Source organism: Meleagris gallopavo, chromosome 3, assembly GCF_905368555.1.
Source record: "Meleagris gallopavo chromosome 3, MGAL_WU_HG_1.1, whole genome shotgun sequence".
In the NCBI taxonomy this organism is placed as follows: domain Eukaryota; kingdom Metazoa; phylum Chordata; class Aves; order Galliformes; family Phasianidae; genus Meleagris; species Meleagris gallopavo.
The window spans coordinates 80,092,843-80,113,672 of record NC_139406.1 but is presented as its reverse complement, the minus strand read 5'-3'; the positions used below and the strand labels follow the sequence as shown (position 1 = coordinate 80,113,672).

At 38.4% G+C, this 20,830-nt stretch overlaps 1 protein-coding gene and 1 long non-coding RNA gene across 2 annotated transcripts in view; both read left to right on the top strand.

Moving 5' to 3' along the window:
• The window catches only part of EIF3H (eukaryotic translation initiation factor 3 subunit H), an 80,542-nt gene that overhangs the window by 20,386 nt on the left and 39,326 nt on the right, over positions 1-20,830 (top strand). Inside the window, exon 2 of the mRNA XM_085221602.1 lies at positions 1,092-1,248. Within this exon, the coding sequence (XP_085077728.1) occupies positions 1,092-1,248 (157 nt within the window). The remainder of the gene's footprint in view (positions 1-1,091; positions 1,249-20,830) is intronic.
• On the top strand, positions 1,263-10,450 carry LOC146544786 (uncharacterized). Its single transcript, XR_014882653.1, has 2 exons — positions 1,263-8,033; positions 9,993-10,450. It is a non-coding gene; the product is annotated as an uncharacterized LOC146544786 (long non-coding RNA).

Genomic DNA, 20,830 nt, shown 5'->3' with positions numbered 1-20,830 from the left:
AAGCACATTTTTCTTCCATTTAATCTATACTGCAACTCTTTAATTCATTAAGAGTGTTTTTCGCCAACTGAGGCAAAGATTAAGAACAAATATATAAGGACAAGCTAGGAAAAAATCTATGTTACTGGTATTTAAATATAAGCTTAAACAACCCTCAAGAGGTTCAGCTGAAATCCATTATAGTGGGGGATTTACCAGTGAATATATTGTAGCAGTAGTGTAACAACAACACATTGTCAGACGTTTTCTGGTGCATTTTGCTTGGGTGGGTGGATTGGGATTTAGTGAAATAAAATCCACATGTGATGGACCAAGGATAAGATTTTAAGGTCTATTTTTGTGGTAACCATATCCTGTCACATTCTAGTTCTTCTTATTAAACAAATTTTTATTTGTGTAGTGAATTTCTGATAAAGTAAAGGAGCATTTCTACCAAGTAACTATTTATGAGTGATGGTTGTTTGTACTGTTCCATTTTCTTTGTTTAGCCTTATGAGTCACTCATTGTAGAACTCAAATTTAGGAAAGGGAGTGAGAAATATAATAAAAAGAGAAGGAACTTATACTCCTTTTAAGCATTCGTTACTCCTTGAAATACGTAGTTCACAAGATACAGATTGCTTGACTATCTGAAGTAAAATTACAGTAAGGTGCAATTTTAAATGTTAGTACATTTTCTGAGTTGTAATTGATGCATCTTCTGCTTAAAAAAAAAAATTCCTACTGGTTTCTCCATAATTACTTTCAAGATGTTTTGTTAAAGTTTCTCTCAATTGAGAGCTAATAAAAATTAGAGCAAGAAGATAAAGTTAAAGCGAACAAACATAAGTGAATATTTATTTTTGGGAGGGTATTTCAGAAAAATGATTTAGAACTGCATTTTGACTTCTTTTAGTGGTCCTTTAAATTCCCCAATATTTTAAGAGTGGCTGTTGTTTAACTTGCCTTGAAGATATTGGTATTCTAACCAGTAGCTCACTTGTTTTGCAGATCTAGTTTATGCAACAGTTAAAAGTATATAGTTTTGAGTTTTAAAATTGTCGGGGGAAAAAATGATTACATCTTATGGTTTTCTTGTCTTTGTGTTTTAGGTCGTGTTAAAGATCATTAAACATTACCAAGAAGAAGGACAAGGAAATGAAGTGGTCCAAGGAGTGCTGCTGGGTCTTGTGGTGGATGACAGACTCGAAATCACAAATTGTTTCCCCTTCCCTCAGCATACAGAGGATGATGCAGACTTTGATGAAGGTAATGGCTACAATTTTTGCAGAACCTGTGGTAAAACACCATCCATATTTGCAAAAAGAGATTTTTTCACCATGGCTAGTAGCTTCTATGTGATCAGAGAGAGTTTTTGTTTTCATTTGAGGCATAACTGCTCTACTTAAAATGCCATCTTGCATATGCAGCTGCAGCGTGCAGAAAGTTAAATACTATAATGTATATACACACATTGTAGAGTAAGACTGTCTCATTGAAAATTACATTCATTTCCAGTATATATTTCATACAGCCATTTTACAAAAAAACTTACAGTTTGTATATCCATGTATGTGTATATATGTAGTCAAGCATGTAGATTGCCTCCCTGTGGATTTCTTTACATGTGTTAAGTGCTTACTGAAAGCCTGGAGGGCAAAGCTTTGTAAGTTTAAGAACCACTGGTTAACATGAAATCTGCATGATTTTTCGCTTCTCCAACTAAGCTACAAGTAGTATCAGAGGTTTACATGTGTCTCGGTGCTTCCTTGCTGGCCTAGCAGGTTGTTTTTTGTTGTTTTTTTTTTGTCAATATAAGCTAACATAGTTGACTTGACACAGAATTATAAAATTTGTAAAACAAATTTTAGAGGTTTACAATTATAATCTTTGTACTGTGTGTATGTATACATCTAGTGATGCTGGTAGAAATGCTTCCTCGTTAGGTTTTAGAGAGGAACAGTTTGACTTCAAGAGTAACTGAAGAGGCAATATAATCAAAGGAGTTGTGGTTGGAAGCTTGATTCTATCTAATTTTGCTAATTCAGTTTGAGCAAGATTAAGTAATGTTTAAGCATAAACTCATTTTTCTTATAATAAGATTAGATATTATTAAATTAATATCTTATTACAAAAGAACCTCAAACTGCCTTTAAAACAGAGATTGTTTTAAAACTGTGCAGCTTGGTAAGGTTTCTTAGCTGTTCTGTGCTTTTGTTGTGGTATCATACCATTCAGAATTCTAAGAACAGCGAAACAAGGGAATGTTAATTGTCCTACAGTAATATGGCACCAGAGTCAGAGCTATATTTTGTTAAAGCCTAAGAGATGTTTTAAATATTATTTCTCTTCTGTAGCTCTTCAAAGGATTAGAGTAAGCTAAATTTTTAATTGGAGCCTGTGCTTTAGTTTGTGCTGTATAAAAAGGCTGTTTTTTTCTGTGTAGCCAATAGATAAGCAAGCAGTGAAATAACGTTCTTAGTTTCTGAGATGGATTTATCTTACTATGACAACCGTATTGAAGCTGTAAGTCTGTGATCCTATTGCAAGGTTCAGCTGTTCCTGCTTGTAAAAAACTTCATTCCAAGAACTCTTGTCAGTTTTTCTCTTCTCAGCAAGCAGACGCTTATCCTGGTATCAAGTAAGGTGCAAAGGCAATGCTTGTGGAGCTTCCCTTACCAGGATGCCTTAGCACATCAACCTTCTGTTCCAGTGCTACAGAGGGAAGAACAGACTCAAGCCAGCATAGGTGGCACGTGTAGCAGTTTAACTGCTACGTGCCCAACAGCCGAATGGAATTGGCAACCGTGTCAGTGGAGCTTTCCAATGCTGAACTATGTACAAAGAGGTTCTCTGCCTTCTTGGTAAAATAGTTAAGCAGGCAAAACCATTCACACACTGCTCTTGCTCACTCTGCGTTACCTTTACTTTGGGTCTCTTAAACCCTTTGACCCATGTGGTGGAGGCTAGAGAAGATGAAAATCGAAACAAAATAGCTCTTGAGGTAGCCAGCTGAGTGTTAGATACTTTTTTACCTTTGGAATAGAACTGTCTTCCATCTCAGCAATGTGTCTTGTTTGTTTTCCCTGGAGCTGTGCTTCCCTGTGCAACTATTTTGCTGGATTTTCAAAAGATTGTTTTCTTTTAGAAGCAGATATTTAAGCAGAGAGATCTATTATTATCTGTTAGAACCTTAACATTCACCATGTCAAAACCCAAACCAAACAAGCATCTTCCTCAAGACTTGTATAAATGAGTACCACTGGTTTTATATGTCTACCCAAATTCAGACCCAGAGATACTGAGGGAAAGAAAAAGTATCTCTGTGCTTCGGTACTTCCATCGCCCAGAAATATACTGAACTTAGTTCACTTTGATCTGCATCATGCTGTATTGTCTTTTCCTCTAGTTTTCTTAGTGTGTCTTTGGATTTTTCTCTTTTTGTTTATCCAAGATACCGGAATAGAAACAATTCTATTTACAGTGTAAGTTTCTGGGCCTGCAAAATACATTTCACAGAATCACAGAATTGTAGAGGTTGCAGGGGACCTCTAGAGATCATTGAGTCCAACCTTGGTCTGCCAATATCCTGCCTGACTCTGGCCATGCATGATTGTGTGTTAATGCAGGGACTACTGCACGGTTTGGAGGGGCCACATTACCCCAGCTGACCTCCTCCTGAGGGGGGAGCAATCATGCTGCAGTTATCTGTTCCCAAACACCAAATCTGCTATGGTGAGAACTGGATGAATGCACAAAAAATAATTTATTCTGTATTGTCTTGCAGGAGCTCTAGGAGAAGGTCACATGTAAAATACACATTTACCTTTTGGTCTTGAGGTGATTATTGTTAAGAGAATGAAGTTTATGTACGGGAGGGTGATATTTCAGCAAACAAATTGTTGAGTACTTGGCAAGAAACATGAAAGCTAATGATTTGTTTTTAAAACTGAGGAGATCTGATATAAAGCATGTTTTTGAAGGTGCTAAGAAAGTGCCCTTAACTTAAACTTGAAATAGGTACTTAAAAGATGTTTAAGAATCTGTGGGATAAAGATGGATTTCTAACTGTTGTTAGCAATAACTATTACTTTAAATTTGCTTTTATTTAAAAAGGTGACATTTTGTTTCTTATTGCTAATATCTGAACTAATAGTAAATTTTGACTATTTGCCTCAATATAATTGCTTCAAAAACAAAATTGACAATTTAAAAACAGAAGTCACTTTTTTTTTTTTTTTTTTGGTGTAAGATGATCCTTTGGAGTAGTTAGGACTATTTCTAGAAACTATAGAAAAGATACTTTTTTTTTAGCTTCAAGTAGTTCTTATTAAAAATCTGTGAGGGCTGTCTAACATTTATGAATCCACAGGTGTTTTTCATCTCAGAAAGTTTCTCTTGCAGTGTCATCTTCCTGAGATTGTTTTTACAAAGTATAATTTTTCGTAAGATTTTCCTGTCAGGGAAGTCTTAAACACCTACAATGGCCTGCTGTAGCACAATATTTTCCAGGGAGACTTTCAGCCCAGCAATCTGTGCTAGAAAGCTGTAGGTGAAGTTTAGTTGATGATGTGTGAACTAATGGAGGAAAATTGCCGAACTGGTGTATGTTGTTGAGTCTTCAGCAAAATATGCTTCAGCGCAGGCTTTGATTTTAGGGCTGCTCTCTAGACTCCTATTCAGGCTTTTACTTCCACATAGCTTTATTTCTTTATTCTCAGTGCACTCAAATGCTCAAAAGTATTGAAATGATTTCTCAAAACAGAGGTCTTTAAGTTTGAGAAGGTACTTTCATGTGACGTCCTCCAGATTTTCCCTAAACATGAGTTGAATCTAATGATTTCTGCTCTAAGGATTTCACAGGATTTCACTCCTGTGAAATGATGCAGTACCCATGCATGTCTTTGTTTGTGAGGTTAGTTTTCTGAGAATTACTTTCACTTTAGGGTGCTTCAAGGCTTTCGTCTGTGCTTAGTTTTTCTTTCAGTTAACGTTTACAAAGAAGTTGTAAGGCATGACATTAATATTTAAGGAAGAAAATACGTATTATTCTCGACTACAAATTGTGTCTGTAAGGGACGTGTTGTGTTCTGTTCTTCTCACTTCAGTTAACTCACTTTCCATGCAAGGAATACGCAGTGCCTTTAAATAGGAAGAAAAGCTACATAACGACTAACATAGAAGAGAAAAATGATGTAATGTACATTTTGAAATTCATGATAAATTTTGAGACACTTTATTTCAACCCGAGATGTTTTTACTACCTTACTTTCAAAGCTAAGATAATAGATTAAGTGCTGCGGTAGTTGTGCCAATAACAACTTTGAGACAACTGTGTAACTATGTACTAAAAAGAAAAAATTCTAGAACGTTAGAATTTTCTTGTAGCTATATGGAGTTTTCATCAAGTTCCTTGTGAAATACTGCAGATGGAAAGGTGATGTCTTCACTTGTGTGAATTTTACTTCCTCGCTCGAAGGTTAATTTTGTTTGTCAGCTTTCAGAAAAGAGCTATCTAAGGATTCTTAGGTTTGCGTGTATCTGTTGTGTGTAGGCTGTATTTAGTTGTGCTGTCAGTAATAACTAAAATAACACGGTGAGTGTGTAGTGAGACCGTTGCACAGTTTGCTATGCGTGTGGCTGCAGTTTAGCCTCAAATACAGGGGCATGTGGAGCGACACGTATATCCCATGTGGTGCTTTTGCAGGGTTTGAAGCAGACAGTGGCAGCAGCAGTTGTTAGTGCTGAGCCTTACCTGCAGCACTGCCAGCACCGTGCCCTCAGTTACGTGATGCTGCGTGAGCAGAGGGCTTCACACGGCTGGAAGGAGTGCTCTGTTAGAGAAGTTAATTGAAGATAGGCATCACACTGAGCACGCATGCCTGAATTGGTGCCTACTGCAGTGGGACCGAAGTGAATGTTCTCTGTTCAGGTTTCTGTCCCGTTGGAGGAGTCGTTCTGGACGTTAAATCTCTTAAAGCTAAGCCTGTGAGCTGCTGCGTTTGGCGTTGTAGGTCCTTAAAGAACAGCATTGCTTGAGTTTGTGCTTCCCAGCGTCACAGTACGCAGCGTCTTCTCGTCTTCCACGGCGGGGTTCGAAGCCTGCGTGGAAAGCGATGCGCAGCCATGCCCCGCATCTCGCTCAGGCCGAGCGCTGCCGTCCGCCCTTACACAGCGGGATGGCGGCCGTGCGGCGAGGCGCTGCTCTCCCGCGCGGGGCGCCGCCAGGGGGCGCCGTCATCCCGCGCACGGCGGCCAGGAGCGGAGCGTTGCAGCGCGGGGCCGTGGCGCCCCGTCCCGTGCCGAGGTCCGTCCGTGTGCCGCCGGGCGCTGCGGAGCTCCGTGCGCGCTGCTCCAGCGCAGGGCTGCGGCGGCCGCCTGCCGGCTCTCCTCTCCCGTTCCCGATCCCCACGCGGGTCGCTTACAGGGGGGGCGGCGTTAGTGCCGAGGCACGCACTTGTGCATGTGCAGCGGGCTGTGTCAATTTAAGAATTGCGTATGTACTATTGCATATTCTGTTCCTTTTCTTGGTGCTAAATATCTTTGCTTGTAGCGCTTCTGGATTCTCGAGTGGATTCCTTCTTCCTGTAGAAATAGTACTTTGCAGGGGTAAATAAATCCTTTTGTTCAGCGTCTCATTTTGAACCAAAACTAAGAAATCGTTGTGCTCTTTTAAGCAGAGCCGTATTAAAATTGTATTTAAATCCACGTCCGTTAAGATGTGCTGCAGAAGGAGTCGGGGCAATTTGCACCAAACACGGGAATGCCGTAACGCCTTTTGTCTTACTCGAAGAAAATGTTCTTTGTGACATTTTTCTTTGAGTAATTTTAAAGATGAAACACTTACATCTGCCAGATTCCAGTAATTCGGTCCGTTTGTTTGATTTCTGTAAGCCACCCATGCAGTGGATGTCATTACCATATCTAATAAACTCGTAGTTATGCTGGAATTTACTGAAAACTGTACTCCAGAACACTCACTTAATAGTCCTAAGGAGGAGATGAGAGGGGTTCTCAGTTGCAGGGAGCGGCTGTGCAGATAGGGCTGTGTGCAGCAGGCTGAGCAGCACTGCGCCGTGCAGCCCTGACATTCAGGTACTCATTGCATGCAAGTGCTGAACCTGAAGCCAGAAGATTTTTCCTTCATGGTTTGTGTTCCATCTCAACTCTATTCTTCATTTATAACCATGATATACAATTGTGCAGCTTGCTAGATGAATATTTCCTATTTTACAATGCTTGCAGAAGCACATTATTTTTTTTATGTAATCAGTAATATGAAAACTCAATTTCTGTATTTTCTTCAGGTTAAATAAAAAGCTACAGACAACACTGTGATTTTGTTTCGTCTTGCAAATGCAACTCTGACTTAAAGCGCACAGAGCAGAGTAAGAAGAAATACAAAACGTATATTTGGATTTTAATATGTTCTTTGTTTTCACATAGTAGTCTATAAATTTTATGATAGTCATTTGGAAATACGAAGTCTTATGCTTAATGCTTATTAGAGATGAAAAAAATTGCGGGTTATTTTCCCTGGGTACTCAGAAGGATTTTCAGAGTTACTTTTTGGTGAGTGACACTGAATCTTGAGGTTATTTGCTTGTTACAAATTCACCTAATGTGTTATTTGTTCTGTTTTGGGGATATGCAGGCTTAATATGGAAAAAGTGTATGTTCTTCCACACTTAAAATCACACAGAAATGATCTCCTGCTTATATTTTATCATTAACTTATGTTAAGCAATATCTAATGTGCTAGTTTGTACTGAATGCGGAGTCCCAAGTAAATCTTACAGCTGTTTTAGTACAGTTTCAGTAGATTCATTTGTGAAAAGATGTTCGTGTGAACATATGGCAACAGTGAAATGTGCTGCTTTTTTTCAGATGTGCTCTATTTTTTACTGAGCATTTGAGTTTTTCTATACCACAGTTCAGTCAAAGTCTGGATGTAGCCATTTGTTTTTTAAGAAAACAGTTTTTTTTTCAGGCAAATGCTGTAACATACGATAGACATCCTGGTAGACAGGCCTGTGCTCAACTGCCACACTGAGGTAGGTGCCTTCTGGGGTTCCCAAAAGTTAGGCGAGCAGGAAGTAGCTTTAGGCTACCTCTGCGCCTGGCAGATAAGCTTCCTCCAGAATGAAGCCCAGACCACGTGAAGACAGTGGTGTCCACTGCAATAAAACTTGCTTTTTCATCTTTCATTATGAGTCTTCAGTCCTAGACAACATGCTGCAGCAATGGAAATTTCCATTCTGTTTGGCTGCTTGGATCACTATCTCTACTTTGTGTGTGTTTTGTTGTGGTCTCTAGCATGTCCTTGCTTAAGACACTGATTTTCTTTTTTATTTGATTTTTCTTTTTTTCTTTTTCTTTTGTGGTCCCTGTGTTCCCCATGCCTTTAGCTAGCTATGACTCTCAGCTCATTTGTTCTTTTGGTAACACTTCCAGTGTGTCTGCACCGAAAGAAGGAGAATGATCTTTTAACACCTTCTTACTTGTTTCCATTCTCCCCTTCCCCTTTCCTTTTCTGCTAATGCAAGTATTTAGCCATTTCCTTCCCTGAAGAATGCTGCAATAAACTTGAGGGAGCAGAAGGAAAATACAGCATACTGCATTAAACCCCCTGTGCTGAGGTCTTATTCCAAGAGGCAGAATAAAGGGAATGGAGATAGCTCTGTTAAACAACAACTCAGAGCAATAAATCTGAGTAAAAGTGATAAGAATGGGCTGAAATAAGAAGCAGTGGTAAATAAAAAATATATCAATCTTTTTTGTTTGTATTTTCTCCCCTATCAGATATATTTTCTGTTCTGTGACCAGACAGCAGTGCTAGTGCTCTTAAGATATCACCTAAAACACTATTGATGCTTTGTAGTGAACACAACTGTATTGTCTTGGGCATAGTTTAAAAAATTAAAAATTAAACATTGAACAGCAGATTTCTTGCAAAAGTTGCATGGAGGTCGTGGAACAGATTTTTATAATCTGACAGTTGCTCCAAATGGTAAAGGCTGGGAGCAGCTCTGGGATGTGTGCATGGAAACAACATGTATTCCTGCAGGTGGGGGACTGTTAGAGTAACAGCTTCTTATGTGAGCTTCAGTATTCTGAGGAATATGCTTTTTATCTTACAATGCAACACAATTATAACAACTTTTTAAAGATCAGTCGGGATGTTTTGAGCAGGAAATGGCATTGGATGATTTGTTCTTCTTTCTCCCCTAATAATGTGTTATGGTTTTCTCACAGCTGCATAACCTGGAGAAATTAAGTAGTGTTCTATTTGGCAAGAAATTTGTATGTTGTCAAGGTATAAAAGGCATTAAACCCAAGTCGTGCCATATTAATGTATAGTGTTTATATTTATTTTGTTAATGGACTGAGCCATATTACTGGCCCAGGGTTCAGTACTGAATCTTGAATTAAATACTTAAGCAATAGAGGTGGTTGAAATCCATTTTTGCTAACAGCAAACCTACTGAAGCAGTGGAGTTGAAGGGATAAGCAATCAATTCACAAAGCTCGCTAAACTTAAATGATTTTCTAGAGAAATATTTGGCTTTGATAGAAAGGAGAAAAATCCTCAGTAGAGCTTAGATCCAGTGTATAGAATCTTAATAATGACAAAACTAGGGAAGTACAAACTAGTTTAAAACTGTGCTGAGAATGGTCTAGGTGTGCACAGCTGCAGAAGGAGTAGTTTATATCAGGTTATATGTTTTTGATTTCTCATCAGCCTACCTACCAAGTGTGTTTATGGGAGATAAGGTTGTTCTTAGCCATCTAACAAAAGGACGTTTGCTTTATTTTGGTTTGTGGTGTATTGGGTGAGAAGTTTCTGTAGTATGCAGCTTCTTTTGTTTCACTGTTTGCTGAACACACAGTTTGATTTCCTTTATTGAATTATATGCTTGGGTTCAGCATAAATTAATGCAGTAGAAAAATACACATTAAAATAGATGGTTTATTCTCTAGTAAAATATTCATACCTTTTTTTTTTCTCGTAGGTTTGGTACGATAAATCCTTGATGCAGATATTTATAGCCAACGTGCGGCACTGTGGAGCTTTATTCAATAACAGAAACGAAAAGATTTCTGAAAACTTTCAGGGGGGAAAAAAGACATGTTTTTGTGCAATATATTTAGGTCATAAGGGACATCTGCGAAGGATAATTTTTTAATACTTGCTAACAATCCTAATATAATATGGCCTATTCATCAGTCATATTGTTCCTGACTTGGCTAGTGTGAATTTTAGTGATTCCCGATGTGCATTCAGACTCTCTTAATTGCTAGTTTCTTGCTGTTCTATCTTATTGTTTTGTAGGACAATGCGTAAACGGGCACGGAATAATCAAAATGGTTTCCCTGGCCATATTAGGCACCTAACAGAGATATATTTGCTGTGCAATGTGTGCATAGTTTTGCAAGTGGAAGAACAAAATAAATCTTGACATGGAAATAATGCAGCAGATTTGAATGCTCTCTTCAGTGTGTGTATATAAATAAATCATCTGTGTGATACAAAAGCTTCGAGATAGAACATTTATACTGGAGAGAAATTTGAGGGGTAAATTAGGAAGGCAGAACAGACACTGAACTCCGGGATTTTGGAGGTCTTGATTAAATTGTTAAATTGTGCCAGTTTAATGCCTTTTGGCTTAGAGGGAAAAGCTGGTTCAGATATATTTGCACTCTAACTCAGATCTAATCTTAGTTCACACGAGCTCAGAACTGCACTCAGCTGCAAGGCGTTGGGATTCTGACGAGGTGCTGGTAATGTTCCTCCAACTTTCACATGCAGGGCAGATAGTGAGATGGGCAGTGCTGAGCTTCCTCGCTTGAGAGGAGAAGTGAATGGCACACTTCTGTGTTTTAGGATTTAACGTTAGTGACAGGGGAAGACTGACCGGCTGAAGTCTGGCACGATTCCTGAATGGTACTTGTAATTAAACTTCCATACGTAGGTGAAATGGGTTTTTCCATTATGTTCTTTGTGCAAAAATCTTGACTTTTTAGTGATTTATATACTGCAATCTTACCTGCTGATAAAGCGACAGCTGTTTAATGCTTTGGGATAATCATTCTTATAGATAGATGTTTTATCCTAATCCAGCATCTCTAACTCTCAACTGTCTGTGTCAGCAAAGGAACAACAGTAGAAATGGGGGCTGTCACAGCAGGCTGGGGGGGAGCTTTTCTTATAGCCGGATCCAGGTGTTGAATCTCTTTTTAAACCTAAATCTTAACCCTCTGATCGATTTGGGAGGAAACAAAAGGACTTTATTTGCTGGATTTGTCACGCTCATTTTTAGTCAGTCGTTGTAGCCAAGCACAACAGGTTGTCTTTAAAAATCCCGCATAGCTGCAACACGTGAAAATATTTTTTTTGTAATTCCTTGGGTGATTTTTGGTTCTGCCTTAACAAGCCATGTTTAATAAAATTGGTTGGAGCTATAAAAGCACTAACAGCGACCAGGAATAAATCAGCTTGTGGCTGTTAAGTCAGTTGTTGAGTGCACTTGAAAGACCGTGGTATATGCAAATGTTGATTTTATTCCGAGTTCAAATCTGTAGCTGCATAGCTTAATTAAATAATTTTACCAGACTTGATAGTTGTTCTCTATATTAAATAGTTTAAAATTTGATTCATCTCTGCAGTCTTGATTAAAAACAGTTTGGCAAAGGCTTCGTGCAAGCTGCTTTACTTGTAGAGCTTGATGGCGAAGCCGTGAGTTTCACAGAGCTGCTGATTTTCTGTGGCTGCAGTCGGGGAGAAAGGAGTGAGGGAAGATGGTTGGAAAAGGAAATCGAAGACGGTGTTGTAAGGATGCAGTTTGGACACTGGGTGCCACTCCTGGTACACACAGAGGCTCGAAAGCCTTCCTCGTACAGCGAAACAACAAGCGCTCTTAAAAATGGAGATCTTTGCTCATAAAATTCTGAAGGCCTTCGTCCTCAGAGCCAAGTGTTTCCCCTAGCTGGAAAAACATATTCCTCAGTCCTACGCGAAGTAATGAAAGCTACAAGGGCAAGATTTCATTTGTTTTTGTTCTGTCATCATAATGGGAATGATTTTCTAGGCTTGATGCGTTGCTGTCTGGCTACGCAGCTTCCATCATAGGCAAGAAAGACGCAGTCACAGCACCAACTATTCAGGAGCCAGACCAAGTGCCACAGTTCTCCTCAGGAACAGAAAGAATAATTTAAAAACAAAATAGGACTGAAAGGTCTCCCTCAAAGAGGGTGTGCGTGTGTGTGTGTGTATGTATATATACACATATGTATATATATGTTCTGTGTTTTTTTGTTATTTTTTTTCCATAGATTTATTGCTTGTTAGGAGAATACAGTGTTTTGTAAAATAACCTGGTGGTATGCTGTGATGGAAAACCAGATGAAAGAAATGGCTCTGGTTCACTTAGGGTTGATGGACTTACAGAAACTAGATCTGGGGACATGCATGATGGTTTTTTGATAGGCACCAAGTGCTGAAGGTAAGAGGAGTGCTGAGGAGTGGGAGTGAGGAGAAGCATTCAGATGTAAACTGGAGCAAGGTTAATGCTGCGATTCTGAAAGCCATGCAGTCTCCAGCTGGGAAGCAGGCTCTGATTTATGCTTTGCTGTGCCTGGAGGCATCAGCTGGCTCTGGGCATCCTAACCCTTGTACAAACACATGTGCTCAAACTGTTGAGGAAAGGCATAGGAGTTGAGGTCTTCTACAGGAGTGTTGGCCTTTATGTACCTGGCTATTTGGGAAAATGAGATCTCAGTTCTGTTGATGAGTAATTGGGGGTTTAGAATGCTAGGAGAACAGAACACTTAGAAAGCGTGAGACATCTAAGGCTGATCGCTGTTGCAAAAAATTTACCTGCTGTTTTGTTTGAAATGGAGTTAAGATAATGGGTCAGAAATTGAAATATGCATGAAAGGGGTGGAAAGCATGAACTAATTGAAATAATGAATTGCAGGCTGAGGGGTGAGGGAGTTCTTTGTAAAATTCAGCTTTGATATAATTGTGTAGAGTTAAAAGCAAAAAGTCCCTCTATTCTCAAGTGTAGAATTCTGAGATTTTTCTTTCACTTTTCAAAATGGCATTTGAGAAAGGAGTTCCTGTTTCTTACACTGCTCTGTTGGACTAAATCATCCAACCTCTTCTCTTACAGTATTGTTCCAAGTGAAAAAATTGATATATTTGGATGCATAAAGAGGAAAATTAAGAGTGAAGGATAAGTCATCCTTTTCTCTGTTTGTTTTTGTATTTCTTTGAAAAGTAAAAACTTTGAAAACTGTTATAAGTATTGACTCTTTTGAATTTAAACTTGCAAATAAATTCTCTTAAAGTTGCCCTTAAATTTTTTTGTACTTTGCAGGACAAACTCTATCAAAGAAGCTTTGGCAAACGTGAGTCATTTGGTGCTTCTTGTAATTAGCTTAGTCGTAAGTAGATGGTGAATAATACAAAGCCGCACTGGTTTTTGTGGTTTTGCTAACTGTGGAAAAGGCCTGACTTATTTTAAAAACTATTTTTTAATTTTTTTTTTTTTTAATTTTAACGAAACCTTCTTATCAAAAGACACCAGATACATAAGCAGAGCCAGATATGAAGGAATTGGCAGCAAGCCTCCTTTTGTTGACACCTGGAAATCTAATAAATGAACCAATTGAAGTAATGAGTATGGTGGATGATAGGCTGGAGCCACCTGGATTTTATTAGGCTACTTGGTGCTTTGATCACAACTTGAAACAGAGAGTTGTCCGCTTGTAATGTTAGCATTCCTTCTCACTACAATTTCAATTTTAATCTGACTCAATACAAAGAAGGGTTATAAAACTCAAGACATGGCTCAAATCAGAAATTGGTATGGGGAAGATGTTCAGCTTGCCCACCTCAGCACAAACCACCTGTTGAACAAAATTTGTACTCTGAAAGCAGATGACTTTCAGCTGGGACACATCTGCTTTGAGCCATGGAGAGCATGGTAATATCTCAGACTTGCTGTGAGCAGATGAAGGAGTTGACATGGTGCACCGGGCTGCATCTGGGGCTAGTATGGGTATCCATAGCATGTCTTGGTGTTGCATGCTGCAGCTGCTGTAACAAACATGTGAGGCTGCAGGGCTTTGACTTAAGGCAGCAGGCGTCCTGGTCTGGCATTGGGCTCCCTGCACGTGCTCTGTGATGCAAGCATGCTCCTGGTGGGCTTTCTTTGCATTCCCTTCGTGTATTTAAAAAAGCACTTTAATATATATATTGGAAAAAAAGATTCTTAGATCTCTCTTCTCATAGATCTGTCTTCTCATCCTACTTGCTCTTAGTAACAAATTAGTCTTTTTCCCTGTTCCCAACTTAAGATTTTTGTTAATTTAGAAGGAAGTCTTCAGCTAATACTCTGTTCAAAAAGCATCACGATGAATGAGGTCTAAGTGTTAAAACTGGTTATAGACCCAATGGACAGTTTAAAAAGCATGCAATGAAAAGCTACACTTACAAAGATGGCTAGTGATCCTTTTGCTTCCCCTATGCTGCAGCTTTTATGCAAGTTAGATGGTATCTGGCAGCATATCCATTACATGCAGCTGACAGAAGTTTCATGGATCTCCTCATACGGCAGCCAAAAACCTGATGTCTGTATGCAGCTCGCAGGCTGGGTGTTTGTGCATACAACCTGAAGCTGCACATCGCTTGAACCAAATGCCCTCTTTTATGCAGGAAGGTGTAGGTAGCTGAACCACAAAAGTGCACTGTGTCTAAGATGTCTGCTGCAGGGCACCTCGCCAACCTGTGTAGTAGAGAGTTTAAATGGTTGTAAAGCTGCCAACGCTAGGTATAAGGTGGGATAAGAGAATGATTTGTACCTGGAGTGTGAGATTAATACCCTGCACTTGCATAGCACCTTTCACTTGAGGATCTTGGCACACTTTATGATCAGTTAATTGCCTCATAACCTCTCTGTGAGGTAGGCTATCACTAGTTTACAGTTAAAGAAACTGATGCATAGAAGAATTTAAGTAACTTGTTTGGGATGCCTGGGTAGTTGTGGGAGAAATGTGTGAAGTTCTACTCTTGCTAATTTTGGAATGCCTATTATCACAGCATCTAATTTCCCTTAACAAAAGGCAGGAACTTAGCCTTGCTCTTTCTTATTCCTCCAGCACTTCAATTGTGGGGTTCCTTGTCTGTGCTTTCTTCCCCCTAATTCTTTGAACTGTGGTCTTCTAGGTGGCAGCTGAAGAGAACTGCTGAAAGGGCAACGAAGTGCTCCTTTAGGTGTGAGTTTAAAGCACTGTAACTTGTCTGTCTGCTTTAGATGCTGAAGAGTGGCGTTCTGACGTGAAAATATTTTGAATCTTTGGACTGACTTCTTTACTTCTGAACACACAGGTATTTCAGAGCTGCTCTCCATTGTTTTTGCCACATTGAGAGATAATAAAGCAGTGCTGTCGTGCCTGATTTCTCTTACTCCTGGCACTGGAGGTCTGGCAGTGCAAGGTGCTGCTGATGGGAAGCCATGGCTTTGTCTCTGCTAGACCTCATACACATTAAATCATGGCAGTGCTGTTTCAGCATGTGAGTACAACTCTGTGGTCCAAAGAAAACTTTTGCAGTTAGTAAATTCCTACTTGGCCTTTTTCACATTAGGAATAAAACAATCAGAGCTATCTTTTTAATTGCTTTAACCACATTTGCATAGATTTCTTCCATATCTATACTGGTTATAAAGACAGGAGTGAGTAGAAGTTAGTCTGTACGAGGAAAGGACATATGGGGTATTCATCTGAAGAGGTGCTGGAATATGAAAATTAAACCTATCATGTATAGAGACTGTGCTACAGGCTACGTCCTTTATAGTATGTATAAAATGCTATCTTTAGAAATGCAACTGAGAGTAGTAATTCTTAAGATAGAAAAGTGCTTCAGAATGTTTGGAACTGTGACAACTTATATTTTGGTTTGAAGTACACATGGATAAAAACTGGACTCGCTCTTCTCTCCTCACCCCCAGCGTAATTTCCTTATTACATGTACTGGTTCTTGCTAGTAATGATTTTCTTCTATTTTTGAGACACTGGAGAGTGAGAAGTGCTGAAAGAAAGCTGGTATGAGCCATCTGCTCAATAAGCAAAACACATTTTTTGACCTCGGCTTTGGAGAAGAAAAAAGTAAACAGGACTTTCCCTTAAGATACTGGTGTACTTGACAAGACTGATAATTGGTTTTAATCATTCTGTTCAGCTGCTTTTGCCTCACAGGAAAAGGTAGTTTTTCTTTGGCTTCTTAATAGCCAACAGTGCAGCTCATGCTGCAAGGCAGAAGCAGAAGGTCCAATATTCAAGATAGACAAAGTTTTTTGGTGTGATTTATGTGTATTTTTATCCCAGACTTACATTTTAGTTGTTCTGCTTTTTTTGGGGGGGGGTGTCTGCATCTGTTTAAACAAAGTTACATAGCACTTCCTCCTTAAAATAAGAGCAATTGTAAACCTTTTTTAAAAGAAGATTTACAAAGCTTGTCTTTGTTTCTGGAAGCAAGGATTATATGGCAACAAGATGACTGTTATGATTGGAAAGGTAATGTGTTGTTTCCAGGGAGGAAATTCACAAGAAACATGAGTTCAAAATCAAGCTGAGTAGTTCTATGCTAGATGCAAACACTGGCACAGTTTTTGAAAATGCTACTTTCACACACTGTAATATATTGCATACAGGTCATACCAACCAGCTCACTCTAGCTTATCATACCTCCAAGTGAGCTAATTAGGGTCACATTAGGTGTGTTACACATTCCAGAGGTTTGTACTGGTACACTTTCAAATTTGCGTGAGTGATAACTGAGCAGAGTTAATCCCTTGTCTTGTAATTATACCTGCAAACCTTTTGATCATAGCTATTTTCTTCCAGTGTTTAATGGTGGTACTTCTGCTTTCAGGATGTAATTAAAGAGCAGGCATTATTGAAGCACCTGTTGGTGTAATCTCGGTAAAGTTCTTGTTGTCTTTATCTGAAGAAAACTGTTGTTGTTTATTTGTTCTGTTCTGTTTGTACAAAATGGGGGGTATTGAGGGATTTTTATCCATGCTTCTTACGCTTGGGCTTTCTTTCCTCATATCATGCATTTTTCACTGCTGGAATGGTACTGATGCATTGCCCAATTTTCAGTGCTCAGTTAATTTGTCACGCAGAAGATAACTGACTCTACTGGCCATAAAATTTGTTTTATTGCCAATACGTTTAAACACTTCTGATTAACTTTTATTGGGGTCATTTTATTAAATTTGATGCCTGTGAGTATCGTGCTGAGTTAAAGATTGCTACTTCAGATGCCACAAATTTTATTAAATTGTTATCCGAGAGCATGGTGGTTCTTTGTTCCTGGCCTGGATATCAAGTTTATTTGGAATCTGGCACAAGAATATGTTGTTTTCTTCTTTTAAATCAGTATCGTGCTAAGTCATAGCGCCGCCCAAATCCTTTAGGCAATTATTTGTAATAGGAATAAAAACCCAGAAATGTTTAAAAGCTTGGGGAGCTCATTTGAAGAACAGCATCATTTGCTCTTTTTCTTTTACAAAAGGGTTTACAGAATTATTATAATGCCCAGTAACACTTAACTTTTGTAGGCAATTTTATTGTCTTTACAGAGAATAACACAGCTGACCTATCTGAAATGCACATTGGTTGTTTCTTCTCACGTTGGAATAAAAATGAAGTTTTCAGTAATTGTAAGAGGGATGGATTTTCTTTTTCTATTTATTTATTTATTTTTTTTAGACTGAAATAGCTACTTCTAGTGCAGCTTAATTAGATTTTACTCCTAAGCAGAGTAGCGCTCACGGTGACTCAATATTGATTTGAAGATTAAGTGTTAATTCTTTAAAAATACATACATACATTTTCATTTTTCAAGAAACATCTCTGTTTTAAGTAATGTTCTTATTCTTATTGATAATTCATTTTTGTGCCGTGTAATGTAATAAAAGTTACATCATGAAGTCTTTAAAGTAGGTAGTAATTAATTGATATCATAGCAATCAAATGGTATTATAAAGTGCATCCTGCTGAGGGCTGGAAATGTGCCAAAGAGTTATATACTGGGATTGGAACGGGCCAGGTAGGATATTAATTTTAAATAGTAAATGGGCTATGAGGCAGTGTTTACCTACTGTTTAAACTAGGAAGAAGAATGTCCATAGTAGGCTTCTTTGGGGGGAGGAAAGAGACAGTAAACTTTAGATAGTTTAGTCCAAGTATCCAGCAAGAAATAGGCCAAGAAAGATTGACAGAACAAATGAAAGAATAACAGTGAAGAGATACGCAGAAGGTGGTTGTTTGCTGCTTTTAGTTTACACAGTGTTGCATAAGAAAGTGAACAGGCAAAACTGAAGCAGCAGGAACAATAGAAAGAAATAGAGGGGTTTATTTGTAAAAGAGAGATCACAGCAATGAGAGGAGAAGTTTTACAGGGAGATATAATGTCTTTTCAGTGGTGTGAGTTGTAATTTGGGGTTACCGGGAGGGAAATGATTATGGGAAGTGGAATTTATAAGGCAAAAGCATTGGTTTTTTTGAGCGTGGTCTGTGAGCGTAGTCTCCCCTCCCTCTTTATAAAGATAAAGGCTAAAAATGGGTAAGTTGATTTCCGAGAGTGTAAAAATCCAAGGATTTAATTCAGTGCATAAAACCAGCATTTGTGAAATTTGATGAACTGTGTGGTAAGTGATTATTTTACCTCCGCAAGGGACCCTGCGGACCTTCAAGTTTTTGACACTGAGGGAAATGTGTAATTCTTTAAAATAACTCCTGCTGCTAACCTAAGTAAAGAGAGAACTTTCATACAGAAACCTAATATGTGTGTGCCTTTAGTCATGCCAAAAGTGCAGATATGATGTTTCATACAGGCTTCTCTGTGGTTCCCAATTGCTGAATATCTGAGTGCAATGAGTGCATTTCATCATAAATTGGTAATGGTGTGTGCTTCATAGGAGAAGATGATAGTAATCTTTTGTCTTGTGTCACCTAATCTGATTTTTCAATTCCTCAGTTACATAAACACTACAAAATCAGAATGTGGGCATCCGCTCCAGAACACTTGGTGATTTATTTTTTAATAATAATTTCTATTTTCGATTTGCATCTTCTGAAGAATTCCTTTTCAGATTTTCATAGACTAATCCCTATTCATATGAAACAGCGTATTTTCTTTCACATAACTCTTTTCCAATTAAGAAGACAAGAGCTGTGAAACACCTCATTTCTTGGGCATTAAATAGTTCTTCACATGTCTGCAGTATTTAACTGTGCCATTGTAAAACCAACTGGAGAATGAGACCTGAATGCATATGAACATCGCGTTATTAGAATTTTGACCTGTCCGCTAGTTTTTTTTTGGCAGGAATACTGTGATTTGATATGAAAACTTTAAAAGTAAGAAGAAAATAAATTGAAGTAAATTGCTATCAATGGATGGCCTTTGAGGAAGCTGAAAAAGAAAGAAAAACAGCTGACTGGCAATAGGTTGTGTAACTTGTTATCGGAAAGAATCATCCTTACCACCCATTAGAATACAGTGAACAATATTATAAGCAGTTAGAGGAATATGATTTGCATGTCAATCCAGAATGAATAAAGCTTATACTTCTTACAGTGGTAATAAAGGGGGGAAAAGTAAAATCTTTGGAAGTACTTTTCCATGTTTATTAATTAATGACTCATAAGGTTTTTTTTCCGTATAGTTTGTACAAGCCAATTTTGACTGGGGGGGGATCAGATTTTCAGTTATTTTGAATAGAACATGAATGTTATGAAAATGATGAATCACATCTGGTAATTGCACTGTTCCTTGCAGTGGACAGAGTCCACGTGGTTTAGGGTGTAGGATTGGATGCTTTTCTTTAGAATAAGACAGTTACCTATGCAGTCTTGAGAACTGTCAGTTTCAGGTAACTAATTGTAGAACGCTGCCATGTAGTTGAACCTAATCTAGTCATTTATGCTGTGAAATGAAGCATTCCTAATAATAATAGAAATAATAATATAGACTATCTTTTAAAAAAAGATTTCCTTAAATTTCATTAAAGTGACGTGTAGGTTCTTCTGGTATCATTAGTCATTTGGATATATGGTAGCTAAAGCTGCTGTGGAAGTGATGAGCAATTGAGACAGAGGGAGAAGTTGATGAAGATGGAGAAAGGACGGGATGGTAGTTTATGAAGTCCTTCAATAATATCTCAGAGGGCAAGCTGAATTTATTGGGACATCTCCCTAGGCTCCTTCCTCATTTATGAGATGGAGAAGCTTGGAGCCAGCAGTTCAGTTGATAGTCAGGCAGATCTCAACTGAAATTTCATCCCATACTGAATATGTGAGCATCTGATCTGACTGTAATAAAGACGTGTCACTGAGTGGAATTGAGCAACAAATAGTACAAATAGATACTTAATGCAGGGAGTAATTAATCAGTTCAACGTCAGAAGATTGCTGTGGTGCTGCACCTTCACAAAAATATGCAGGTGAGGTGAGGGTGAGATCTATTTTACCAGACACGGGAATTATTTCTCAAAGTATAAGAGACTTGCAGTGTAATTTTTCTGTCAAAATGAGCTACTACTACAAGTTCTCCCTGTGTTTTAGCAGACACGTTTTGATTATTTTGCTAAAGACTGATTTTGTTTGTTCTTCAGGCACGTTTTAAACTGTAATTATACATGGTGCGCTGGTGAGATGTAGGAGACTATATCTATGTTTGGGGTTTTTGTTATGTAATAAAATAGGATTTTGAAAATCTTCTACTCTCTATAGTACATTTGTGGTACTCCTTATGGTACCCCATCCTTATTAGTAGACA